This window comes from Apus apus, chromosome 5, assembly GCF_020740795.1.
Source record: "Apus apus isolate bApuApu2 chromosome 5, bApuApu2.pri.cur, whole genome shotgun sequence".
NCBI classification, from domain to species: Eukaryota; Metazoa; Chordata; class Aves; order Apodiformes; family Apodidae; genus Apus; species Apus apus.
Window position 1 is genome coordinate 2669851 of NC_067286.1, and position 22728 is coordinate 2692578.

Below are 22728 nucleotides of genomic sequence, written 5' to 3' on the forward strand. Positions count from 1 at the left end.
GAGGGAGAAACTGTTGCTGTACCAGGGGCTGAAAAGAAAACATTTCTTTTATGAAGAGGAGGCAGAAGAAAGACCATAACAACAGAAGGAATACTTAGGCATGAGATGTTGACCAAATAATAGACTTGAGTTCTGAACGTTTGTCCTAATCATTATGATTGTATCTTACACTTTTTATAGAAGTTGAAAGGAAGCAGTAGAAAAACCTAGAGAAAGGAAAAATACAGCTGGGTAAGGAGGAGAGGAAGGGGAAAAAAATCAAACAACCCATTTCCTAGAGAAAAGGAACACTTTTCCAAAAAAAATTGAAGCTGCTGGGTACTTACCAGTGTCATGATACCCAGTCTGTCCACTTCCCGAGCTGGACTATGTGGAATCCGCCTTGGGGTGGAGCGGCCGCTGCCAGGAGGGGAGGAACCAGCAAGGGAACCAGTTGCATAGGGAGGAGGAATGGAGCTCATGGAGCGGAACCGGCCGTGGGCATCCAAGCTCCCACTACCCACTCTGCTCTCAATCTCCTCGGCACGCTGCTCTGTGTTTTCCTTTTCTTCTTGTATAAGTCTAGAAGAAAAAAAAGTTTCAAAGGAACGTGACTTTCAAAGAAGCGCCATATGAACAGAAAGGCTGACTTGGGCATAAGGAGCACTTGGCAAGCAAAACAGCTACACTGAAAAATCATCTTATCCAATCTGAAAAAACACTACTGCTCTCACCACCATGGCAGGGGCTTCTGTCACATAAATGGGGCTGAAGACAAAGAACCCGAAAACAGTAGCGAGGCACAAGCAAACCAGTTACTCCAGTCAAACCTCTCCCCAGGACACCAAATGGGAAACCACCACTTTCCAAGTAACCACCCAAAAAGAATCTCTAGTGTCACAGAAATCATTTTTTATCAAAACTTTCACAGCAGATACACCATACCTAATCTCTTTGTTGATTGCATCCAACTGTTCTTGAAGCATCATGGCCAAAGTCTGAGCATCAGCCTGACCACTTGGTGACAGTAGATCAACTGAACTGAATATAGTCTCCCTGTCATCCTCAATGTCAGACACATCAACATCACTTTCAAATGCTTGTGCCACATTTGCCAACACACTTGCTTGCTGGGCTCGCTCCCAGTCCTGCTCGTTCAGAGTTTGAACCTAAGACAGCAAATAGATAAATAAATCAATCCATCCAAACTCAAATGGGAAAAACGTGACATTTCTACTGAAGTAATTTTTAGAAAGCCCACTTACATGCTGATTGCATCCATCCAGACAGCAAGGTTTAGAGAAATGTAAAAAAATAAAGCTATCATGTAGAAAACTTGACATCTTACACTTAAGTGAAATTTCACAATGGACAGCCTCACTGAATAAATTAAAATGCTACACATATCTTTGCTATGTATTCTCTTAAACTACAGCAGAATTTTGCTATCAAATCCAATGATAATTTTGGAATCAACTTTATGTAATGAGAACTTATGTGTCCTGAAAGGGACCTGAAATTGCTTGCAGAACAGCAACATGATAGAATAGTGTATAGGAAGAGAAGCAGGACTGTTTCAAATGGTATTCTACAGGCTGATCACACTTAAAACAAATTTGACTTAAAAATCCCTATTTGCAATAATCTGTTAACAATTAAAAAGACTAGTAGCTGTGCATTAGTTAGCAAACCAGGATATATAAAACCCAGCAGTTTATTGCTATCCACTCCTATTATAAAAACTCCTTGCAATAGGTTGGTCTCATCTCATCTACTTTTGTTGCCAAAGTCTTCTTTTTATCTTCATTTCAGAGTTCTATTACCTTGGAAGGTTCATCTCTGAGAGCTGCCAAACGTCCTTTCTGGGGACGCCTTAACACTGATGAGGTGCCATAGGAGTCTGTGTGGGTGTCAGTCACAGAGGAAGATGTCACAGGGTATCTGAAATCTGCTCTGCTACAACACAACAAAACATTTTATCCTTACCACGGGAGGGGAGAAGCACAAAAACAAACCAAAATACCCACCCAAACGATTCCTACTGTCCGTGTAGTGCCAGGTTTTTTTAAGCAGTAAAAAAAAATGGATTTAAATGCTCCATAAGGAGTAAGTTTTATAGCTATGACTGAAGTATTTTCTGTTATAATAGACAAAATTACATTTAGAAAAGTGATTAATATTAAAGAAACTAGAAAAAAAATAACGACAATGAAGTGCTGGTACCTATGATGAAGTGTTGTGGCTCTTAGTCTGACTTGGTCGGTTTCAGCCCTTAATGTTTCAACATTTAACACAAGTTGATCCTGTAAAAATAGATAAAATACAAAACAATACCCTTTACAAAGAAGTCAGTGTCAAATACTGATTTCTAAATTAACTTTCTTTTCATCTCATTTCTACAAAGTAGCAGATTTTAAAATATACCCTTCAACGATGTAAAAAGTAACAATGGTTTTTGCTACACACAACACTGCACCATCACAAAGGGGCATAAAGAGTAATTCTGTTGCTTCTCTACACTGTGACTAGTTAATGACAATGTATATTTTAAAACAGGTACTAAATAATATTCACACATTAATAACTTTACTATAATTAAGTTATAATATTTAATAAGGATCAAGAAGATTTTTTGAGCTCTGTGCACGAAAGGTTCTAAATGAATTCACTTCTAACCTGGACATTTTTTTAAGCTCTAGAAACTCAGAATTTAAGACAGAGAAATATAATGAACGAGAAGAATGAAAGACTAATAAAAAGTAGCTGATGCTGAACATCTGTGCCTCGTGTGAAAACTGCTGGCCTACACATACAAAAATCCAAAGCACATTCTGAAAAATATCCTGAGTGCCTCCTTCGTTTTATTACAGCAGCACAGCCTCTAGTTTGATTTGGGGAGAAGCAGTACACCTGGGATTTCATAAGCAATAACAAGTATATTTCAGAACTGATACCATGACCAAAAAAATAAATTAAAAAAAATCAATTGTCACTGCTGAAGGACACAAAGACATGAAAGGCCCCACCACTTTTATTCAAGAAAGGAACTTGTCAGCTCCACGATGAGCCAAACACCAGACAGTTGCTATTGCAAAGGAGCAGCCAAGTCTAATAAGTATCTCTTCCTGCCTCCCAATTTTTACAACTTAAAAAAAATTATCACTCAAACAAGGGCTTCGTGATACTCAGTTTTTAGAAAAAAACTCATGAAAAAAAACCCAATATTAAAATTATTTCTCTTTTCTTTTTACTGTTCAGGGTCATATGTACAACTGTATGAAAATTCTATTCAATCTCCAGACTCTGGCAAATTGCCAACATATTGAGCCACTTTACATACTCAGAAGCATGTTAAGTCTTTGAATAAGATGCCATTTTCCTTACAAAATCATTATAAAAATGAGGCACACAATACCACAAAACAAGCAATAACAGCCCCCTACTTTTAAACAGGCCAGGTAATGCTCAGTTTTATGGGGGAATTAAAATCTGGCCCTGCTATGTAGCAACGCAACCATTACTTTCCAACACAGTATTTCAGAAATGTGCACTGTACCTTTTCATGCTGCAGCTCCTCTATTTGTTTTTTTGCATTTTCAATTTCTCGGATAAGTGAATTCTAAAATAAAATGTATCACAAATTAAGTTACTTACAAAAGCTTTCAACTCTTAAACCATAACCATGAGAGGTATCAAAAACTTTCAGCCAACATTATACAGATGCATCTGGGGTTACCAATAGTTTTTTGCTTACACCATTTCACTATGATTACAGTTGAAGGTTTATCCTTTCAGGTGTACAGCCCTCTAAGTAATGGGTTTAGTAATAATGCATAAAAATTTAACAACAACACTTGCCTTTAAAAGTTCCGTTTGACAAAATTGGTTAAAAAAAGACAGAATAAAGCAGCAGCTAAAATAATTCAAAGTAGTTCACTGAGTGGTTACTAAGGCATTACTGGTTGTTATCATTGTATTATTTTCACTTGCCTGACCTACAAAATTATTCTACAGTGATTTCTTGCATGTAATGTTCCTCCACAACCACAACGCTCAATGACTTACAGGCCCTCATTAACATCAGAGCTGGCATCTCTGCAATTATACCATGACTTCAAAACAATTCCAGTAAATATACATATTTATGACTACTACAGTCTTTCCTCAAAGCAGTTTCTAAATGCAGATGAAGAATCCCCTGAGAATTAAGAAACATTTGAGAGCTACAACAAAGAATTTGAACTATTGTATTTGTATGTGATACCAAGAAAAAGAAAGATCAGATTGCCCCTTCTAATTGGAAACTTTTAACTGTGTCACTCCTTTTTTTCCTTTTCCACCACTGCAAAAAAACTCTGCTAAACACATTTCCTTCAGAGAAGTAGGATTATTATTTGCATCTCTAAAAGTGTAATAAAGTTTTATGCATGAACAAACAAATAATTCTGGGAAAAAAGCCCAAGTGATCAGAAGGAAGTCGTCAAATTTTATCTGCATGTTTCTTCCCAACTTATCATAAAAAAATGAGCTGGAAGCCATAGCAAGAATACTTTCCTAGAAAGTCACTCATGGTGAAGGACAAGTAGATTTTCCTCATTATTCATGAGGGCAAGTTAGGGTTTGGAAGCTAAAGGGGAATTAGGGTCAACCCTAAGACAACCCCCCAGTATTCAAGCATTTAAAAAAAATAAACAGCTGTTTTACAGAAATTGACTGTTAGAGCAACCTTGTTAATGTCATAATAAGACCCATAAGAATTTCTGAAGTATGAGGAGAAGTTGATCTTGAAAATAGTGATATTAACTAAAAACCACAAGACAAAGTTTTCAGCCTTCGAAGCCAGATAAGCACCTTTATCATTAACTCAAAGGATGAGAATCAGTAGGACCTACACATGTTCTGTACTGCCTGATCCCTCTCAACTCCCAGTGTGCAAAAGCAGGGAGAAGAATGAACTAAATCTTTGTAATGATCTGAGTGGAGCACAGTCCTGAAATTCTGGAAAGTCATGTCAGATACCTGACTTAATGGTTTATCAATGACAGCTGAGTTGACATGAATGCAAGACAAAGTAAACATTTATTAAGGTCTGAATACATCATTCTATATTGCAACAGAACCATTTTATCACCACGACTTTGAAACAAAAGCCACTCAAGCTTACATTGAAACATTTCCCTAGACACTCATTTCACCCTCCAGTAACAGAAACTAAGTATTTTTTTTAATCCAAAACAAAGCAATTCCAAGTCAGCAACAAGCAAAGTGCAACTCTAGAAGATACTGCTTTGTTAGATGGAGACCAAGGGAATCCTTAAAGGCAGGCAAGGAAGAAAAACCTCTAAGAAACTAGACCCAAAAGGAGAAGGGAAAGCAACAGAGTAAAGTATTTAACAAGTTAGAAGATGAACTAAATCCAGGAGAAAGCCCTGAGATGTGCACTGAAAACTCAGGGAACAGCCCATTTACATTCATATAACCCGGCTCAAAATTATCTACCTGGGAAGAAAATGCAAGATTGTTTCAACCTGCAAGAATCCCACCATGACTCAGGGTAACTGGTAGAGACAATAACAGTGGGAAATGAAGGAAACTGAATAGAAAAGGTCAAAGTTCTAGCCCTAATCCTTTAGGCTTCCTGTATTACACCCGATGAGCCTATTTATGCAGTTCACACCAGCCAACTAAGAAAGGATAAAGCTTCTTAAAAGATGCCTACTCAAAACTATAGTAAAATGCCCAGGGACAATCTCAAAAAAAATCCCACAATTTTAAGAACTTATTTTCAAAATCCACACTAGAAAACAGCCTTAGCAGAATCTACTTAACAAGTGTGTAGTATTTATTTACTGACTTTACAGGCACACTGCAAAATACACAAATGACTACAGAATGCTCAAGATCTAAGTAATGTGTATGTTGGAACGTGACATGTTACCTTATCTTCCAAGGCAGCCATTCTTTCCTTGAGATGAAGCTGAAGCCTTTCATTAGATTCAGACAGGAGCTTATCAACCGTTTCTGACAAACGTTTATTATGTTCTTCATTCATCTTCTCTCTCTGTCTAGCCTAAGATACATAAAAGCTATTGAAATAACTTAATTTACAGGATCTATAACAACTTCCAGTTTGCAAAAACTGTAAGTTTTCTTTAATCCAATGCATATGCTTTAATAGAAACGTTTTTCCAAGGGAATAAGGAATCCTGCATGTACCCCCAAGACTCTGTAAGGGAATTTAAGGGACACATAACAGACTTCAAAAGCTGTTGAATAGATCAGAAGCTTGAAAAGCTGAGCTTACACTTCAAGAAAAAGCAGATTTCAGAACCAACTCCATTATTTATAACCAAGGAACTAATTTTTTCAGAGTCAATTAGCAAGTTTTTGATCTGTCTGCTCATCAGAAGGTATGATTAGCAATTAGGTGTTTCCAAACATATCCCAAACTTTGATTGGAAGCTTCCAGCTTTGTCTTGAAATTTAATGCCAGCCATAGGATCGTGGCTCAAAGCTCCCAACTATCAGCCAGCCTGAACTCTGGTTTTATTTTAGAGATGAGAAATAAAACCAGCTTTGCTGAATGGTAGGCAGCCATGAAGGAGATGAGATTCTTTCTTTCAGCTTGGTATTTTTGCCAAAAAAAAAAAAAAAAAAAAAAGTATGGTACCCTTTGCAGCTCTTGATTCTTTTCTTCTAGCTGAGCTTCCATCTGTCTCAGTCTTTCTTCTATATTGCCATGTCTTTCCTCAGCCTGTCAATTTGAAAGCAAAATCAAAATGTTGTTGTTTTTTAAAAAAGGCTTCAAAAGCATAGAAACATTGAAGCACAACAATGTATCTGACATGCTTTGCACAACTGCCATTTATGGTAATACACAATGCAGAACAGATGCTTTTCTGTCACTAAAATAACCTAGTAAGATTTCAAATATTAAATAACAAAACGATGAAGTCTCTCACCCCTAAGTACCATGAATCAGCTATTACTTGCAAATGAGTTTGCAGCAGCAGCTCATTCAAATCCCCAAGAATTAAAAAAAAATAATAATTAAAAAAAAAACCCAAACTAAATGCATTTTCAGCTTTTCCTCACTACCCTAGACAACATGGCCCTTTGTTAGTAATCATGACAAAGCAGAAAGCAGCAAGCAGAAACAAGGACTAATATACAAATTCTACCTTCCTAAGCTTGGTGGTAAGTTCCAATACTTTAGCATCTTTAGCAGCAGAGCTCCCAGGAGACAAAAGGTCAGACTACAGAGCCAGTTAGGGACAGGAAAGATAACAGGGAAAGAAATGAAACTGAGACTTGAAAAGGAAACACACACTTGAAAAGGCTCATTTTCAGTTTCTACATATAATTCTTCAGACTTCATTATTTCATTTGCAGCCTTCTAAAAATCTGAGTATTAATGAGTAACATTACTTCTCTCTCTCTTCCCACATTCCTCACTTGGTTAACAGTGGAAAAAATCTGGGGTTCCCCTTCAGAAATAGTTCTTGTTTTACAGTACTCTATGCCTATTACTGAATGCATTTTAATAAAAAGCAACAAAATAATAATTTAGAGTATTTTTTGTAACATTAACCTGCTCAAGTGTCAAAGAGCAGAAATTAAAAATAAAAAGAGTAAATCGGAGTGTGTTTAGTGTGTTCAGAGATAAACACAAAATGCAGAAAGCAACAAGAAACATTTCTGAACTGGCTGGGGGAGAAACAGAAACACAATGTTACAAAACCAACACTAGGAACAGATTTTGTCTAGCAGGAGGCCAACAGAGAGGACAGTCTTGGGGACACTGTTCAATTGACCCACCTTTGAAAGTGCTGCAACTCTCTGTGCCAGCTCAGCTTCCACCTCTGGCAAAGTTTCAGCTTTTCTCAGAGTCTGCTGCAGCTTTTGCTCAGCTAGTTCCAGTCGTTCCTGCAACTGCCTGTTCTTATCTTCACTCTACACAGGATTATGAGAAGCAAATGTTTAGTGTTAGAATGATCGTGAACTTCCAAAGATAATACCTTTATTACACCTATGGAGAATAAAATGTTTCATAACCAAAGATGTAGCATCCACCTCTCCATTCCATTGGAGAATTTTTTTCTCTAGAAATTTTTTTCTGTAGACAATTTTGTGTATTCTGAAAGCTCCTGTATCACCAAATAAACATGGGTATGGGAAGCAGCATAGAGCAAGTTTTGAATTTTCAGTGTTAAGGCTGTGCTAAGACTTTGAGTTACATCAAGGAAAAAAATTCTTCATATTTTAAATAATACTATGCTTATGACCACAAGATTTATTTTTAAAGTGTGTAACAACTTCTTTTAAAAATTACACTAAAAGGAACTTCTCTTGTTGAGTAAGAGTTGCTGGCTGAAAGTGATGGTCTAAACAACCACTTCTGGTTTTAAGTAGGGCTACTTCATGTCAACCATATGTGGAATTTCCTCCCACAATATGGCAACATTTACTTCTACTACGGGCTATAAAAATCACTACACAAGTTTTAAAACTGTTTCAGCTTAGAATGAGTAATTCTCACACACAAAACTCAAGATGCTTGGATCCATATACAATAAAAATCTGGTTAACAGGGACAGCAGCCCTACTGCACTATGATCAAATGCACTGAAATGCTCAAAACCATTTCCCCACCCCAGTAAACTGTCTCATCTTCATCTCCAGGATAAAACTCTGTAAACAAACACACTCCTCCAGTTACTGAAAAAATAATCACTAATAGCACATTACAAATGATGCTTATCTTCCTAAAAGCCAAGTGCTTTAGTACAGTCTGAACATTAATTCTTTCCATTAGCTTCATGCTGAGCAAAATGTACTGTCTCTGATTTCAAATAACAACCTGTCGGTGCATGGAGTCTTTAGTGGCAATTTCATTTTCAAGTTTATCATTGAGGTCATGGACAGATGTAGCTTCACGTTGTGCAGCGAGGTAGCGTTTCTCAAGAGTTGTAATTCTCTCTTCCATGTCTTCCTTTTGGGCCATAGTCTATGCATGACACAAGACAGAATTTAGAATATAAAGGATGATTCATCCATGATCAAAGAGGGGGGAAAAACCCACAAGCCAGAAATAGTTAATTTTTAAAAATCAGATACACTGTATTATGTCTCTAAGTAAAAAGATAAAGTAAAAAGAATAGTCCCACTTTGGCTTACAAGTTAAATGGCTTTTTTTTAAAAAAAAAAAAAACTAACAGTGAATGCTTAAAAAGACTGGTCTTTATTATATTACACCACAAATCTTTACTTCCTGGGGAGAGTTAGTGTTCTTGGATTCAACTTAACTCCATTTCTATTTAATAAGGACACCGTACACAGCAACACATAGGACTTTGGGGTTCAGTGATTGATCAGTAACTGTCAAACCACACCACTGAAACTGAAATCATTCTTCAGCCACCTGCATCTTTACATATGAAAAAAATTAAGCTTAGCATTTATAACAAGATCAAGAGGCTTTTCAAGAACATGTCAAAGTTCATAATGCTAAACCTATGGTTGAATATTTGTGAAAGATATAGTTACTCATAGAACAATTCTGAAGACAAATCTTCTTAAGCCACTGGTCTTTTAAACACAACACAGCACCATCATACTCTGAACAATTTTTTCTCACCTATCAAACCACAGACACACAAAAGCATAAAGGTCTAACTGAGCAACAAGCATTTGTGACAGCACAGATTCTGAAAGTTTATTCCTCACCTCTCGTACATCTCTCTGTAACTTTGTATTCATTTCTTCAGATTTAATTAAGTCTTTTCTAGCTGTGTCAAGATCTTCTTCCAGCTCTGTTACTCTGCTAGACAAGGCAGTGAGACGTTCTTTCATCTGTGTCTGCTCTTTGTTTTGCTTATCTATGATGTCTTGGAGTTCAATTACTTTAGCAAGGTTTTCATCATGGCATAAAGAACCATCAGAAGATCGCTGTAAAGCAGGGAAAAATAATTTATTTGTATCTTACGCCAACTTGAGAAGCAAACTTACCTGTAAACACCCCCTCCTCAAGAAAATTTTGTTTATTGGATAGACTGCAAAAATCAAACTGTTGGCAACTGAGACTTTTTAATTAAATGATCACTCAAAATCTTTTATCATAATTTAAAATTAAAATGTTATAGCTAACAATTAAAAATCAGGTATCAGCTAAAAAAAGTAAAGAGCTCTACCTTGCCATTTGTGGTTGGTGTATTTTCTTGTTCATGATTTATATCCAGCATCCCATCTGGAAGTGTTTTCTTCTGATTATTTTGCTCTTTCAGAATCATTAACTAAAAGAGAAGAGAAGTTTACATACATATGTTTCGAGTCAACTCCTTTCTCACAGCTGCAACAGCAAAGGAGCAAAACAACAACCACTGATTTCAGTACAAGGTATATGTTAATAAAATATGGCACAGACACTCAAAAACTTATGCCACTGCAACCCAAAAAATTCTCATTTTGAAGCCACAGGAACTCTTTGGGTTTTTTTGTTGGGGTTTAATTGTTGGGTTGGGGGACGCAGGGGGCACTGAGGGCTGTGGATTTTTTTCCCTTCCTGCTCTTTCAAAGTGAGCCTTATAGTTATACCATTTGGTAAAAAAGAAAAAAAAAGCAAACACAAGAAGTGAAACTGAAATTACTGTGTATAAATATTGACTATAACACCCACAAAGCAAATGTGGAGACTTATTTTTTAAAAAGAAACCTACCTCTTTATGTGTAGTACCTAGTTCTTCTTCCAGTAAGCTACATCTTTCAAGTGCTACTCGTAACCTCTCCCTTACCTGAAAGAGTAATTTCAAATAATTTGAAATAATTTAAATGAAAAATAAATCAATTTCACTCTTGCCATGCTACCATACCCTTTCAGGGAGTAAATAACACTACTTCCATTATACTTAGAGATCTGCTTAATTCTTATATACTGATTACAATATATGCTACAAAAAAACCTTCTAGAGAAACAATGTGTATCTTAAAATCTAGCTTTCTTTTTTTGTCATAAACAAATCCTATCTTAACATGACCTGTACATTTAGGCAAGAAGTGAACATATCCAGGATTTGCCCATCCTTCTGCAGGGCACAGAGCATGTATGCCTTTGCTTATTTACAGGGAAGAGGAGACAGGCTTTCGTGACCCGTTTTCTATAAAGTCGGGCAAACTGTAAGTTGGCAGCAAAACATACAGTAAACTTTACCACTTGCATATCCTGCTGCCAGCATCAGGCACAATTAAAGGGTGGAGTTCCTTTAATTCAGCTTTATTTTATATCACAGTGTAAGCAGATTTCTCTCCTCCTGTTCCCTCTAGCCCATTTCTTGTATTACATAACCAAACGGCTAAATCCTGATGTTATACTAGCAAGCAAATATATGCATTCCTACAAGAAATATATTGCCCCCGAACCATGCTTACTTTACATGTAATAAAGTACTAGAATAAACTACAGCACCTTGCTTTAGTGCAACATATTAACGTAGGAGGGCAGTTACTAATGAAGTTATAGCAGAGTCACTATCTTAATACAAAGAAAAGTTCAGAGAGCCTGACTTGAACAACTTTAGTACAAACAACTGCCTGGTCCACCCGAAAGAGGGCACAGGATGAGATGATGTCAGTCACCATATTTCATTACCTTTTCATCAAGGGCTTTATGGTGTTCAAATAAAGATTTTAGTGCTTTGAGAACTTCTACTTCGCTAGAAACTCCTGCTGGAGACTGAGCTTGTCTCTTTACAACCGTCATTCTGAGAGATCGCTCATGCCTGGAGACAAGACACTCCAAATGTTCCAGTAACAGCTAAGACAAAACAAAACAAAGAAACCATGTTTATTCCTTTTCTACACGGCTGCAGAAAACTTTGTCTCCTAAAACATCAAGCTTTGAGCTGTAAGTTTCAAATCTGAGAGCCAACAACTTGCACCGAGGATAAGCACCCGTTTTTAACATTTCACCCACATTAGAAGAGAGATCAGAGCTATTTCCCACCTCTCAGACTGGCTTTTAAATGAGGTTTTTACTTAGCCAGGACCTGTCAGCTCTGCCACCAATCTGAGGAACTGCTTGTCAGAAGGATACATGTAGGAAACACTCTCAATTGGAGAGCAACTGTTCTGCTGGCAGCAGTGTACCCTGCTGGAATAGATCCCTTCAGATTGTCTGCTCTGTTCCACTGATGTGGGGTGTTGTATGATTACAAAACTCCAACAACAAGCAAGCTGAGTGTCAGACAGCATTACAGTCTCACAAGCTTTTCCTGATTCTGCACAGCAGTGTTTGGAGCTGTGCTTAAGCTTCCAAACTTTCTTAATCAACACACCATCACACTTCCAGAGGCATTCATGTGCAAATATCAGGGAAAAACTACTTTTAGCTTTTCCAATTCAACGTTCAGTGTTTTTCTCCACGTAGCCAGATGCTTTAACAATGGTAATCTTGGAGAAGACAAGGAACTAACCCTTGTGTTATTTCTTTCTGCTTTCAGCTCAGCGATTTCTTCTTCCCTTTCAAGCAGCTGCTCCCTGCAAACATTTAGCTCTTTCGTAAGTGCTGCAAATTCCTGAAATAAACCAGACAGAAATGTAAGCACGTCAAATATCGGGATATAATGAGAGCAGATTCATGTGAACACGACATGATTTCGTGAAGAATTCATTTCAGATGTCTAAAGCAAATACAGTTGTATTAGTCATGCTAAGAAGGCTTAAGTTCAAACACTTAGAACCGTTAGACTGCCAAGTACAAAGATAAAAGATGTTTGACCAGTACTTTTGAGAACTGAATGCAATTATCTGAATTGGGGTACCCCTGGTAAGCAAAGGGAAAATCTATTTGTAATGCATTTTGTTATTGTTTCCAAAAGTTGTGATTTGTTATTTTTAAATAATTGCTAAGGCAGATAGGAAAAACCTGGGCCCTAAGCAAAAACAGAACCCAGCAAAACATGTCAAATCTCAAGTCAGTATTTAATTGTGAGAGACAATGCTTACCCTGGCATCTACCAGAATACACACGTTACTTCCTCATAGTAAAAGAAAATCCCTGAAGTTTCATCACTGGAGGACTCATACCTTTACAGGTATTTATCAACCCAATTTAAATACAAGAATTTAATTTATACCTACTTTCAAATCCCTCAGAATCAAACTGCAACAGCCCTTTCCCTATATTCCTGCTAGGAATCTCAGAGGATTAAAAAAAAAAACAACAACAGTTTTCTAGAAGCTTAAACCCCTCAAAAGGCTTTCCCTTCAAAGTTAATATGGCTTTCACCAAACAAAACTGAAACCAACTGAAATAGCACATGACATGAGAAGTCATCAGGGAACAGGAATCAAGGTAACATATCAGTGTTATTGCACAACTACCTGAACACTTCTGAACACTGAGGCTAGTCAAGTTCAAACTAACAGAGGGTAGATTCAGACTACATGCAAGCCAGAAATTTTTCACAAATAGGGTGAGAAGTTGTAGATGCCCCGTCCCTGGAAACATTCAAGGTCAGGCTGGACAGGACTCTGAGCAACCTGATCTAGTCCCTGAAGGTGTCCCTGCTCACTGCAGAGGGGTTGGTTGGACTAGAATGACCTTTAAAGATCCCTTCCTACCCCAACCATTCCCTGATTCTATGACAACGAATAAATTTCTGTATTTTTGGGTTTCTGAAAGGAAGACACGCCTGCACTGAATATCAGTAAAAGCTACTACATCCTAAACTACTTCTACTCTATCAACAGCTTCACTAAAAACAGGCAACATAAAAGGCATTTAAACTTTCTATCAATTCAGTGAGCATACTCTGAATAGAATAAAAGATACAACTATACATCATATCTATAAGCAAATACTGAGCCTATCCTTATCTACCTACTTACTCTGACAAAATTAAGTTGTAATCTGAACCACATTAGAAATTACTATTAACAGTAAGTGTGAATGTGAACATGCTTTAGAAAAGGGCTTTGTAAGAAATCATGGGAAAAAAACTCTTGTTCATCACTGCAACTTAGGATGCAAAAAATAAATACACATTGGCCACTCCAATGGCCAGTGAGCACTTCAGAAGCAGTTGTATAAGAAAACACTTAAATGCTAGTAAAGAAATTAGTCTTCTCTATTGTCTAAAATAAGGACAACACTCTAATAAACAAAACACAAATAAGCAGATTAGTATAGCTGAACTAGCCATGATCAAGACAAGGTGAACAACACAAATGGTCAGCTAAGAGCATACTGTGGAAACACACTGTGCACAAACCCTGCTTCTCCACATTTTCCAAACTCTGCAAGATGTATCACTTAACAGGCAGCAGCTGCAGATCAAGTAAAAGCTTAAGATGGATCTATTTTGCAGTAAAATTCAACATGACAGAAAACACATGCTTAAAAACAAAAGGACACATCAACTAACTATAATAGCACATCTGCAAATTTTAACATGCAGCTAAAATAAGCAGATGTAGTTAACTGCAAATTCCAAGATCAATTGGGTAAACTTTATTCTAAAACATAAATGTGACTGAGAAGACAAAAAATACTGCGAAGTCTACAGTGAATTCTCTGTGAATACTACAGCAAAGTCCTTTGGAATTATTAATGCTGTAGGCTTTTAAAGGTTGCTGTGAGAAAGACAGGAATACAACCATCACAGATTCCATCTCCATAATTCCTCTTCCTAAAAAGAAAAAAAAAATAAATCTGCTCATTGGAAAAACATTCAGTATAGTTCTCCCTAGCAGCTAATCTATCACCAAATGACTGCAAAGAAGCCTTCATTTTATTTTCCTTTTTCAATTGCTAAATATATATATATATATTTCTTTAACACACTTAATAATGTTCACATAAACCTTGAGCTGCAGTATTTCATTTGCATCCTTAAAAAAACAACAACAACTGGCCAATTATTTTCAAGTAAAAAGCTCTGGAAATATTAAAACCACCTGTTCTGTAAATACAGCTACTGGAACTTACAAACACATAAAACAAACTACAAAAGGTTCCTGAGAGCAAGGTAAACAAAGAAAGGAAAAACCTACTTCAAGCTTCACAGGAGCTGCCAGAAAAACTGACTCTATTATAAGCATTCCCTGCAGAACGCTCCCTGGTGTCTGAATTTTTCCTGTACTTTCCACATCCCACCTATGGAAGCTTCCAAGTCTCCCAGGCAATTGGTCCCTCCCAGGCACACATCCCATTTGCTCCAATACAAGCGTAGCTAAACCAGAACATGGCTCCAAAGCTGCAGTTCTTCACAGGCTTTCCCTGCTTATTTTTATGTCTTGAAAATTAAGTACTACTGGAACTACTAGAAGTACTAACAGACTCAAAGTATTTGCAGCAGACCTTGGTAGAAACCCATTTTCTTGGTGGTGTTTTTGTCCTTTTCAAAGTAATTTAAAAAAAACCTCAAAATGCCAACATCAAAATTTCCAAGCATGGACACTGGTTCATCATCCTTTCTTAACTTTAAGTCACTGAACAACACTAATATACATTTTCTTATCTGCAGGAGCTTCATCTTCTGAAAAACAGCTGCATATTTGAAAGGAAGCCTATTCACTCTTCAAATGATTATAGTACATACTGTTCTATTTCAGTGCATACTTCTGTGCAAATATAAATTGTAGCACAAATATATCATAATTACAACACGAACCATCACACTGTCAGATGACCCAAAAAGAACAATGCAGACAGGAATTTATATTGCTGCTGCATAAACAGTCTGACACGTATTGCAGGCATTGCATAATGCCCCCACTGCTGTTTGTTTTGACAAAATGTAGTTGCTTTGAGTCCCACAAACTGCCTAAGAACTACCATTGAATGTCCTTAGTTTCAGTTGACACTGCCAAAAGACATGTCCTTTCTAGTTTTAATACTTAACCTTCAACAGTAGACAATGTCTGTTTTCCTCAAGCAGTTCAAAAGGAGAGAAACTTTTTATCATCTGAAAAACATTTGTCTCATTATTTCTTCCTTGTCATTAGATGAAATGTACAGAAAGAACTGTAGGAAAAAGAAAAATCCTGAGAAACTTTTCTGCTTTTCCACAAGGCTGTATTATTTTTCTGTAATTAAGACTGAGAACATCAGAACAAAGTTCTGCTCTGCTTCTGGTTGACATAAAAATATTAAGTACCCTGCTCTGAGGACTGACAAGAGTGGGACTCAATAAGCATTTCAGAGCACTTACAAAAATCAGTCAGAATGCTAATATACTAGATAAATATCCCCTGTTGATTGGAACATCCTTACAAACACCTAGAGACTCAATAAACTGTTTACTGAAGAAAGTAACTTTCTGAACCAACTGAATCACTCCAAATATGACACTCTTGCTGCCAGAAATAAATACTCTCTACAAAAACCTAAATTGAGTAAATCTGTTGTTAATATATTTTCTGGGAGTTGTTGGGGCTTTTTTTGCACAAACTCCATTCTTTTTTTAAAGGAATAGTGGTTTTCTGCATCAACCTTCAGAACTGACCTTCCACCTTTTAGTATTTTAGAGGCCACAACATAAGCATCCTTCAAAAGCTAGATTAACTAGTGACCACCTGTCAATCCTGTGCATTTCTGATGTCTGAGCTGACAGTCACTTGGTTACTTGTGATATCTCTAAGGGGTTTAGGTAGCACACAGTGACCAATACCACCAATATATTTGGGATTTGACAGCAAGCAAATTTTTGCACCCATTAAGTCACACAAATTTACTTTTGGGGGCTTTATTTATGATAACAATCAGAATTATGCAATACTTCAAGGGTATTTAGAGCTAAAACTGAAAAGAATTTACATGTTTTAATCATTAAATCCAGCCTTCCAAGAGAACACTGTTACACACACTTTAGCAACAAATCCAGAAGAAACAACAACCAACACCAATTGTGCCTTGCCTGTTCTGAGTAATAAATCAGGCTGCTTTTAACCTTTCCTTATCTCTGGAATGTGTTAATGGGAAAGAGAAAAATCAGCCTAGAGTGTAAAGAAAAATATTTTTCTTTTCACCTAGTGAAACTAATTTCCCATATCAATGACCCTGGACCTTCTAACCTGGCAACACAAAACTTATTTCAAGCATTTAGAGACTCAGCTCTGTGAAATAAGTTATCTTTCGTTCTCAAAACCCCCACAATTTAAAAGGGAATGTAAGAAAACTCTTAAAGTAATATTAAAAGACAGTCAAACTCTAGTGTTTCAGATAATCAAAAGGATTTTCATGCCCAAAGCAGCTGTTTTTCCAACCAGAGCTAACTGCCCACCAGAGTGAGGATACATTGTAGCTTATAACATAACTAATGTATCAACCTCTTTTCCTTGTTCTCCTTAGGCATAAGATGCTCTGTAACCCAAAAGACCACTCCTAAATAAAACACAGGTGCAGATTTCTTTACTACTAAAAAAAAAATCACACATTCCAACTAATGGCACTGAGATATTTTTAAATGCCTAATGCCACCTTTGGTCAAGTCTCAGAAGTCTGTTTTTTCCTTGACTCAAAAAACATACCTTCTTTTCCTCTAGCAAAAACTGAGAAACCACTCCAGTGAATTTTTCTGCCAGCTGCCAGACAGCGACTAACACTAAACCTGAGTAACTTTTGAGCATTCCAGCCCTCTTTTTTAGTATGGTATTCTTCAAGCTTACTTCTTGGGATTGACCTACCTAGGCCCTGTCATTAACACTGTTCAATCCTAAACAGGCAATTAAGTTTTAAAGTGTTTACAGTTGCATAATGTTATTGCTCTGGAATGAAACTCACTGCTTCCAGCCCACTTTGGAGCTGGAAGTAGAATCAACTGCCTAGTGTTTGACAAGCAATGAGCAAAAGAACTCTTAACTCACAGCCAGGAGGTACCAAACATATGCCCAAAAGCAAAATGGAAAAGCTTCTAGCAAGACCAAGTCTCCATGGTAATAAATAGGTTTCCAGTTACTGAGCGAGTTGCTTAAATTTATGTGCAGTGTTCACTGAGCCTGAACTACAAAGCACTAAATCTGGACTTCATTGCTAGGAGCTTTCAGGAAGCACTGCATGTTGAAGTGCAAGAAAACATAAATGGAGAAGGGTGGTATTTGGCAGCTTTGCAAGAGGAATGCAGAAGTAACAGGAAAAGGGAGGTAGAAAAACATCAGTTCTATGTCCTCCCTCCTGTAACTCCCCCTCCCTGATCTAACACATTTCTGACAGACATTTCCTACTTGGGGTGTGGGGAGTAAAAGAACTGGAGCCCAAACATGGCTGGAGCCAGCTCCTCACTCCTTGAAGGATCAGAGGTCTTCCTTTCACCACACTAACTAATGTTCAAACTTTATACACACTGCAGAACAGTTTGGAAAGTGAGCCCATAAAGCCTAGTACACTGAGCAAAGCACAGGTCAAAGAGAGGCAAACAGGAACCACCTCCACTCAAATCATTAACTACAGCCTGTATAAACCACCCAGACTGGCAATACTCTCGTATTTCGTTTTTCTCTAAGCCCAGCAAAACACTGCTGTTATGTATACAAGACTAGTGGCAAAGCATCATGCAAAAATGTATCTGTGCATCATTGGAGAGCCAACAGCCACTGATTATATCCTGTACTTTGCACTGCAAGGTACACAAGCCAATCTCTGAGCATCTTCCAAGCTCCACCATTAATGAGCCCTACACACAACACAGTGAATACAACAGTCACATATGCATCAAATGGTAGCTACAAGACTGTGTGCTGGTTATGTGCTGGAAGTCAAAACTAAGCCACAGCTGCATCCTATTTTCTTCAGTGCTAAACCAGCCTCTTTGTAGGCCTGAAAGTAAGGAAAGAGAACATGAAGTTGTTTAAACAAGTCAGAAAATTTAATCCAGTTACTTCTTTTTAGGTCTAACAAACAACTTGTAGTTTGCTAAGCATCTAGCAAACAAACCTTGTGATCATTTAAAGATTTGGAATCCATCATTTCTCCAGGTAGTTTGTTAATCTTTTCATCAACCTTAACAAGCAATTGCCAGCATTTGAGGCTTGTTCAAAGTATGGTAGATCACACGGGGTGTATTTTCAGATAACCCAGAGTGGACACAACCCATTTCTACCACAGCCTTTAAACTACTTTTAAAGCTCCAGATGTGTATCAAAGATGACACATCAAACTAGTGATGTTTAAACTTATTTTTTTTCCCCAAAAGACTTTCTCTAAATACTCAGCTGGGGAGGGCAACCTTTGCATACAACTTAACAGCATGCACAGAAGATTAAAAAGAAATTAACAAATTCAACACTAACTAGAAACACTAAGTTTCTATTTTTAAACTATTTTCTTCTCTTGTCTTTGTAAAATATTATTTACATGTTGTCCCTATTCAGGCAACATAAGAAAGTCCAAAAGTAGAACCATTACAACAGCTGTAAGGTAACAGCTGCCTAGCAGCAAGCACAGGAAACAGAGAGGAGCTCTTCAGACTTGCATGAGGCTCAGCATCTATTCATATGCAATGGTGGCAGAAAATCTTCTTCCATCGTATGACTGGAATCTTTTCACTGATGGTTAAGCAAAGAGTCCACCTTGGCTGCTCTTGGAAGTACATGGATACATCCCCTGAAAGGGCAGATCTGGCAGGCACAAAAGCATTCAAAGCCATACTGAGATTGTCCAACTTGGAAAATTGCACGAGATCAGCAAAAATATGTATCAGGAAAACTTCAGTAATCATGGAAAAACAGGCTTTTCAACTTGGGATGTGTGTGGCTTCCTGGTGCAGAACTGCCCCTGTTGAGCCTGGTCAATAACAACACTAATCCACTGTGCCAGTCCAAGTACCAAGATTCCAGAAGAACACTTTACCTTAAACAGAGAAATAAGTTTACAGTACTTGGGGGATGTTAGAAAAACAAATGCCTCTCAGTCACTCTCTGAATCAGTGAATTCTAAGCGTTTCACAATCTGAATTACCACACTCCTGCACCCCTAGCCTTGTCTATTTTGGTTAGTAACTAATACAGTAAGTAGTAGCACAACTTCTTAGTCGTAGCTTTAGGCATCTCCATTTTTGGAGTCCATGTCGGTGAAGAAACCTACCCACACCCATACCCACTGTGGCAAAAGGAGAATACAGTTGTACTTAATTAAAGAGGAAGAATCTTGTAATACCAGTTTGACCAGGTATGGGACAAAACCCGTCTCCATCTTTAATAGGACACTGTAGAGATTTCATGGAAGTTTTTCCTCTCCACATAAAGTTGGTCAAGATTTCCTGGGATCCCACAAAGGATTTCACATCTTAAAATACTCCTCAAAAACACCAAACCATGGAACAACTGCAAGATCTGCCGAGATCTAACAAGCTCAGTATTTTTTCCTGACATCCCCCCTTATGAAGGCTAAGCAGCTAGTACTAAAGATATAACAAGACATTTTAAGTTGTAAACAACATTGAACTGTCAGTTTCCTTATATCAACTTTAAACATCCTGCATTCAGAAGAAACAGCACAATGCTTGCTGACATTTAACATTAAATTCTTACTACTTTATTAAATTTAAAAAGATTTAATCCTAAATATTGTGTTCTAGCACGTTTAAAAAATTAATCCTCACATGACTAATACTTCACTATTTTTAAGAAATAGACCCAGGACAAGATCTGTCATGCATGATTACTTCAGTGACAAGATACTCCTGCTTGCAAAAACTGTAAGCAGCAGCTGAGGCACTGCCCTGCCCTACTCTAATCATTCATCTTGTCCTCCAGTCCTCAGGTTTAGTTCTGTGGCTAGTAGTTGTAAAGTACATTTTTCACACTCTGTTAAAAGGGAGTGCTTGGGAATATCTGCATAAGGCTGGCCCAGCCAGCCTCATTAAACAAGCACCAACACGTACTTCCCCCCCCAGTGCTCTCCCATTATATATATATATATTTTTGCCAAGTGATGAACACTTCAGTCTTCTAATTTCAAACTTGTTTAAGCAAGTAATATTCAATGAGGACACATACATGCCTTCAGCAGGAAATTCAACTTGCAGGCTCTTTACATGTTATTTTTTTATTTCTTTGTACTCTATCACACTAGTTTGCATGCTAAGTGTATTTACTGGGACAGCTGAATATATCCAAGCCTGCAATATTTGGAACAAACGTGACTAGACCATTCCATGGAAAAGTTGCTATTTTTTTACAAATAAAGGCAACTCTAAAGCCCATGCAAAAAGAGCAGACCCAGGTCTTATCACAGACAAGTCTGATATTTAAACACAGAAAATCTTAACTCAGCAACATATAGTAAGTGTCCAAAAGTTGCTTTACTGAGGTTTTTTTAAGTTTTTTTTAATGTTCAAAGTAATTTTTTGTCTGTCACAGAGGAGATCCTCAATCAACAGATTCAAACTTCCTAACTATCTAAACCCAAAAAGCATCTTATATCATAGAACAAAACCAGGGATATGAATAATATTAAAAGGCAGGGAAAAGGAAGTAAGAAAAAGAGATGAGGACAATCTGTTAATATGCTGTAACCAACAACAATGCTGAAGCCTAAGATGGATTGGTGAGGAACTTGGCCTGAGGAAGAAGCTCCTGCTCTGCAGTGAGCTAAAAACAAGGAAAAGATGATGCAACCAGGAATCCTGCAGCCTCCTGCTCAGCTGAGAGAAAAGACATTCTTGGCCCATTTCTCCTCTATTGCCTCCCAGGACTTAATCTTTTCTAACCACTGCACAAAATACTGAAGAGCATTATGCAGTCTCTTAAGACTGCAGTTCCAACAGGGGATCAGACTTACACCAAGGTAAGTATCAGAACAAATAAGATTACAGGAGGGGAAAAGGAGAACTTCTTTCCTGCATGGATGAGCAGTGAGGGATGAAACCCTAAAAAAGCTTTTTCAATTTCACCCTACATGAAGTAAAGTAATTCCAGATTTTTTAAAACAAAGGCTCAGCTTTTGGAAGATCATGTTGTTGAACCACACCCTCAAAAGACATTCTGAAAACTCACTGCATGTTCTAAAAGAAATAAATTACTAGATGCACCTGCCTCGTGTTCTTCAACACAAAGGTAAAAAAGAATGTTACAACCTTTCAAGCCTTTGCCCCACAAACTACAAAAAGGTGATAATTCTGCATGAAAAGTACATTACTGGGGAATAAAAAGATTCCCAGTGGTGTATCCCAAGGCATGCCTTGGGAAATTATCTAAACCAAACTTTTAGTCATTCACCCTGATGTAATACAGCAAACAGAGAGAGCTTTGAAGAGATATTCTCAAGAAAGAAGTTTATCTAAGACACACATAAACATGTAAAAACCCCAACCAGATCCACCCATACAACCAGACGGCCCCTGTACATGCTCTGCCGTTTCAACCTTGCTCTCTCAGGTGTAGAGTCATCCTTTACACCCATAATTAGATTATCTGAAGAACTTCTAGCACTGCAGGTAACTCTCTGAACAACACACTCATTTCCACTTTGACATAACCTTTGATTCGGGTCAAAAGTTTCTTTTATTTCCACGTTTCCAAATGAAAACACAAAAGGTAGCCCATGTCCTAAATCCCAGCAGAAGCAAGAGATCCAAGAGTGAAATGTCAGTCAGGACTTTAAGCACAATACACAACAGAACCGCAGAGAGAATGAAATTACACAGGGTTCAGGTTCCCCTTGGGAACAGTAAATGCACAAGTCTTACTCAAGCATAAACCACAGTGAAAAGCTCAGTTAGTAACATAATTTAGGTCCAGTATTACTCAAGCAGC

General features: G+C 37.5%; 1 protein-coding gene across 14 annotated transcripts in view; it reads right to left on the minus strand.

Annotated features, from left to right (window-relative positions):
- The window catches only part of PPFIA1 (PTPRF interacting protein alpha 1), a 56375-nt gene that overhangs the window by 22763 nt on the left and 10884 nt on the right, over positions 1–22728 (minus strand). For 9 of the 14 annotated variants that reach the window (XM_051620731.1, XM_051620733.1, XM_051620729.1 and 6 more), the window contains 15 exons: positions 12447–12548; positions 11624–11788; positions 10695–10769; positions 10170–10271; positions 9706–9927; positions 8840–8986; positions 7798–7932; positions 7161–7235; positions 6650–6733; positions 5918–6049; positions 3536–3598; positions 2203–2282; positions 1803–1935; positions 925–1148; positions 327–561 (listed from right to left, as the gene is read on the minus strand). In XM_051620731.1, coding sequence (XP_051476691.1) covers positions 327–561; positions 925–1148; positions 1803–1935; positions 2203–2282; positions 3536–3598; positions 5918–6049; positions 6650–6733; positions 7161–7235; positions 7798–7932; positions 8840–8986; positions 9706–9927; positions 10170–10271; positions 10695–10769; positions 11624–11788; positions 12447–12548 — 1974 coding nt within the window. The remainder of the gene's footprint in view (positions 1–326; positions 562–924; positions 1149–1802; positions 1936–2202; positions 2283–3535; positions 3599–5917; positions 6050–6649; positions 6734–7160; positions 7236–7797; positions 7933–8839; positions 8987–9705; positions 9928–10169; positions 10272–10694; positions 10770–11623; positions 11789–12446; positions 12549–22728) is intronic. The other 5 variants (XM_051620743.1, XM_051620734.1, XM_051620742.1 and 2 more) reach the window with 2 other exon arrangements.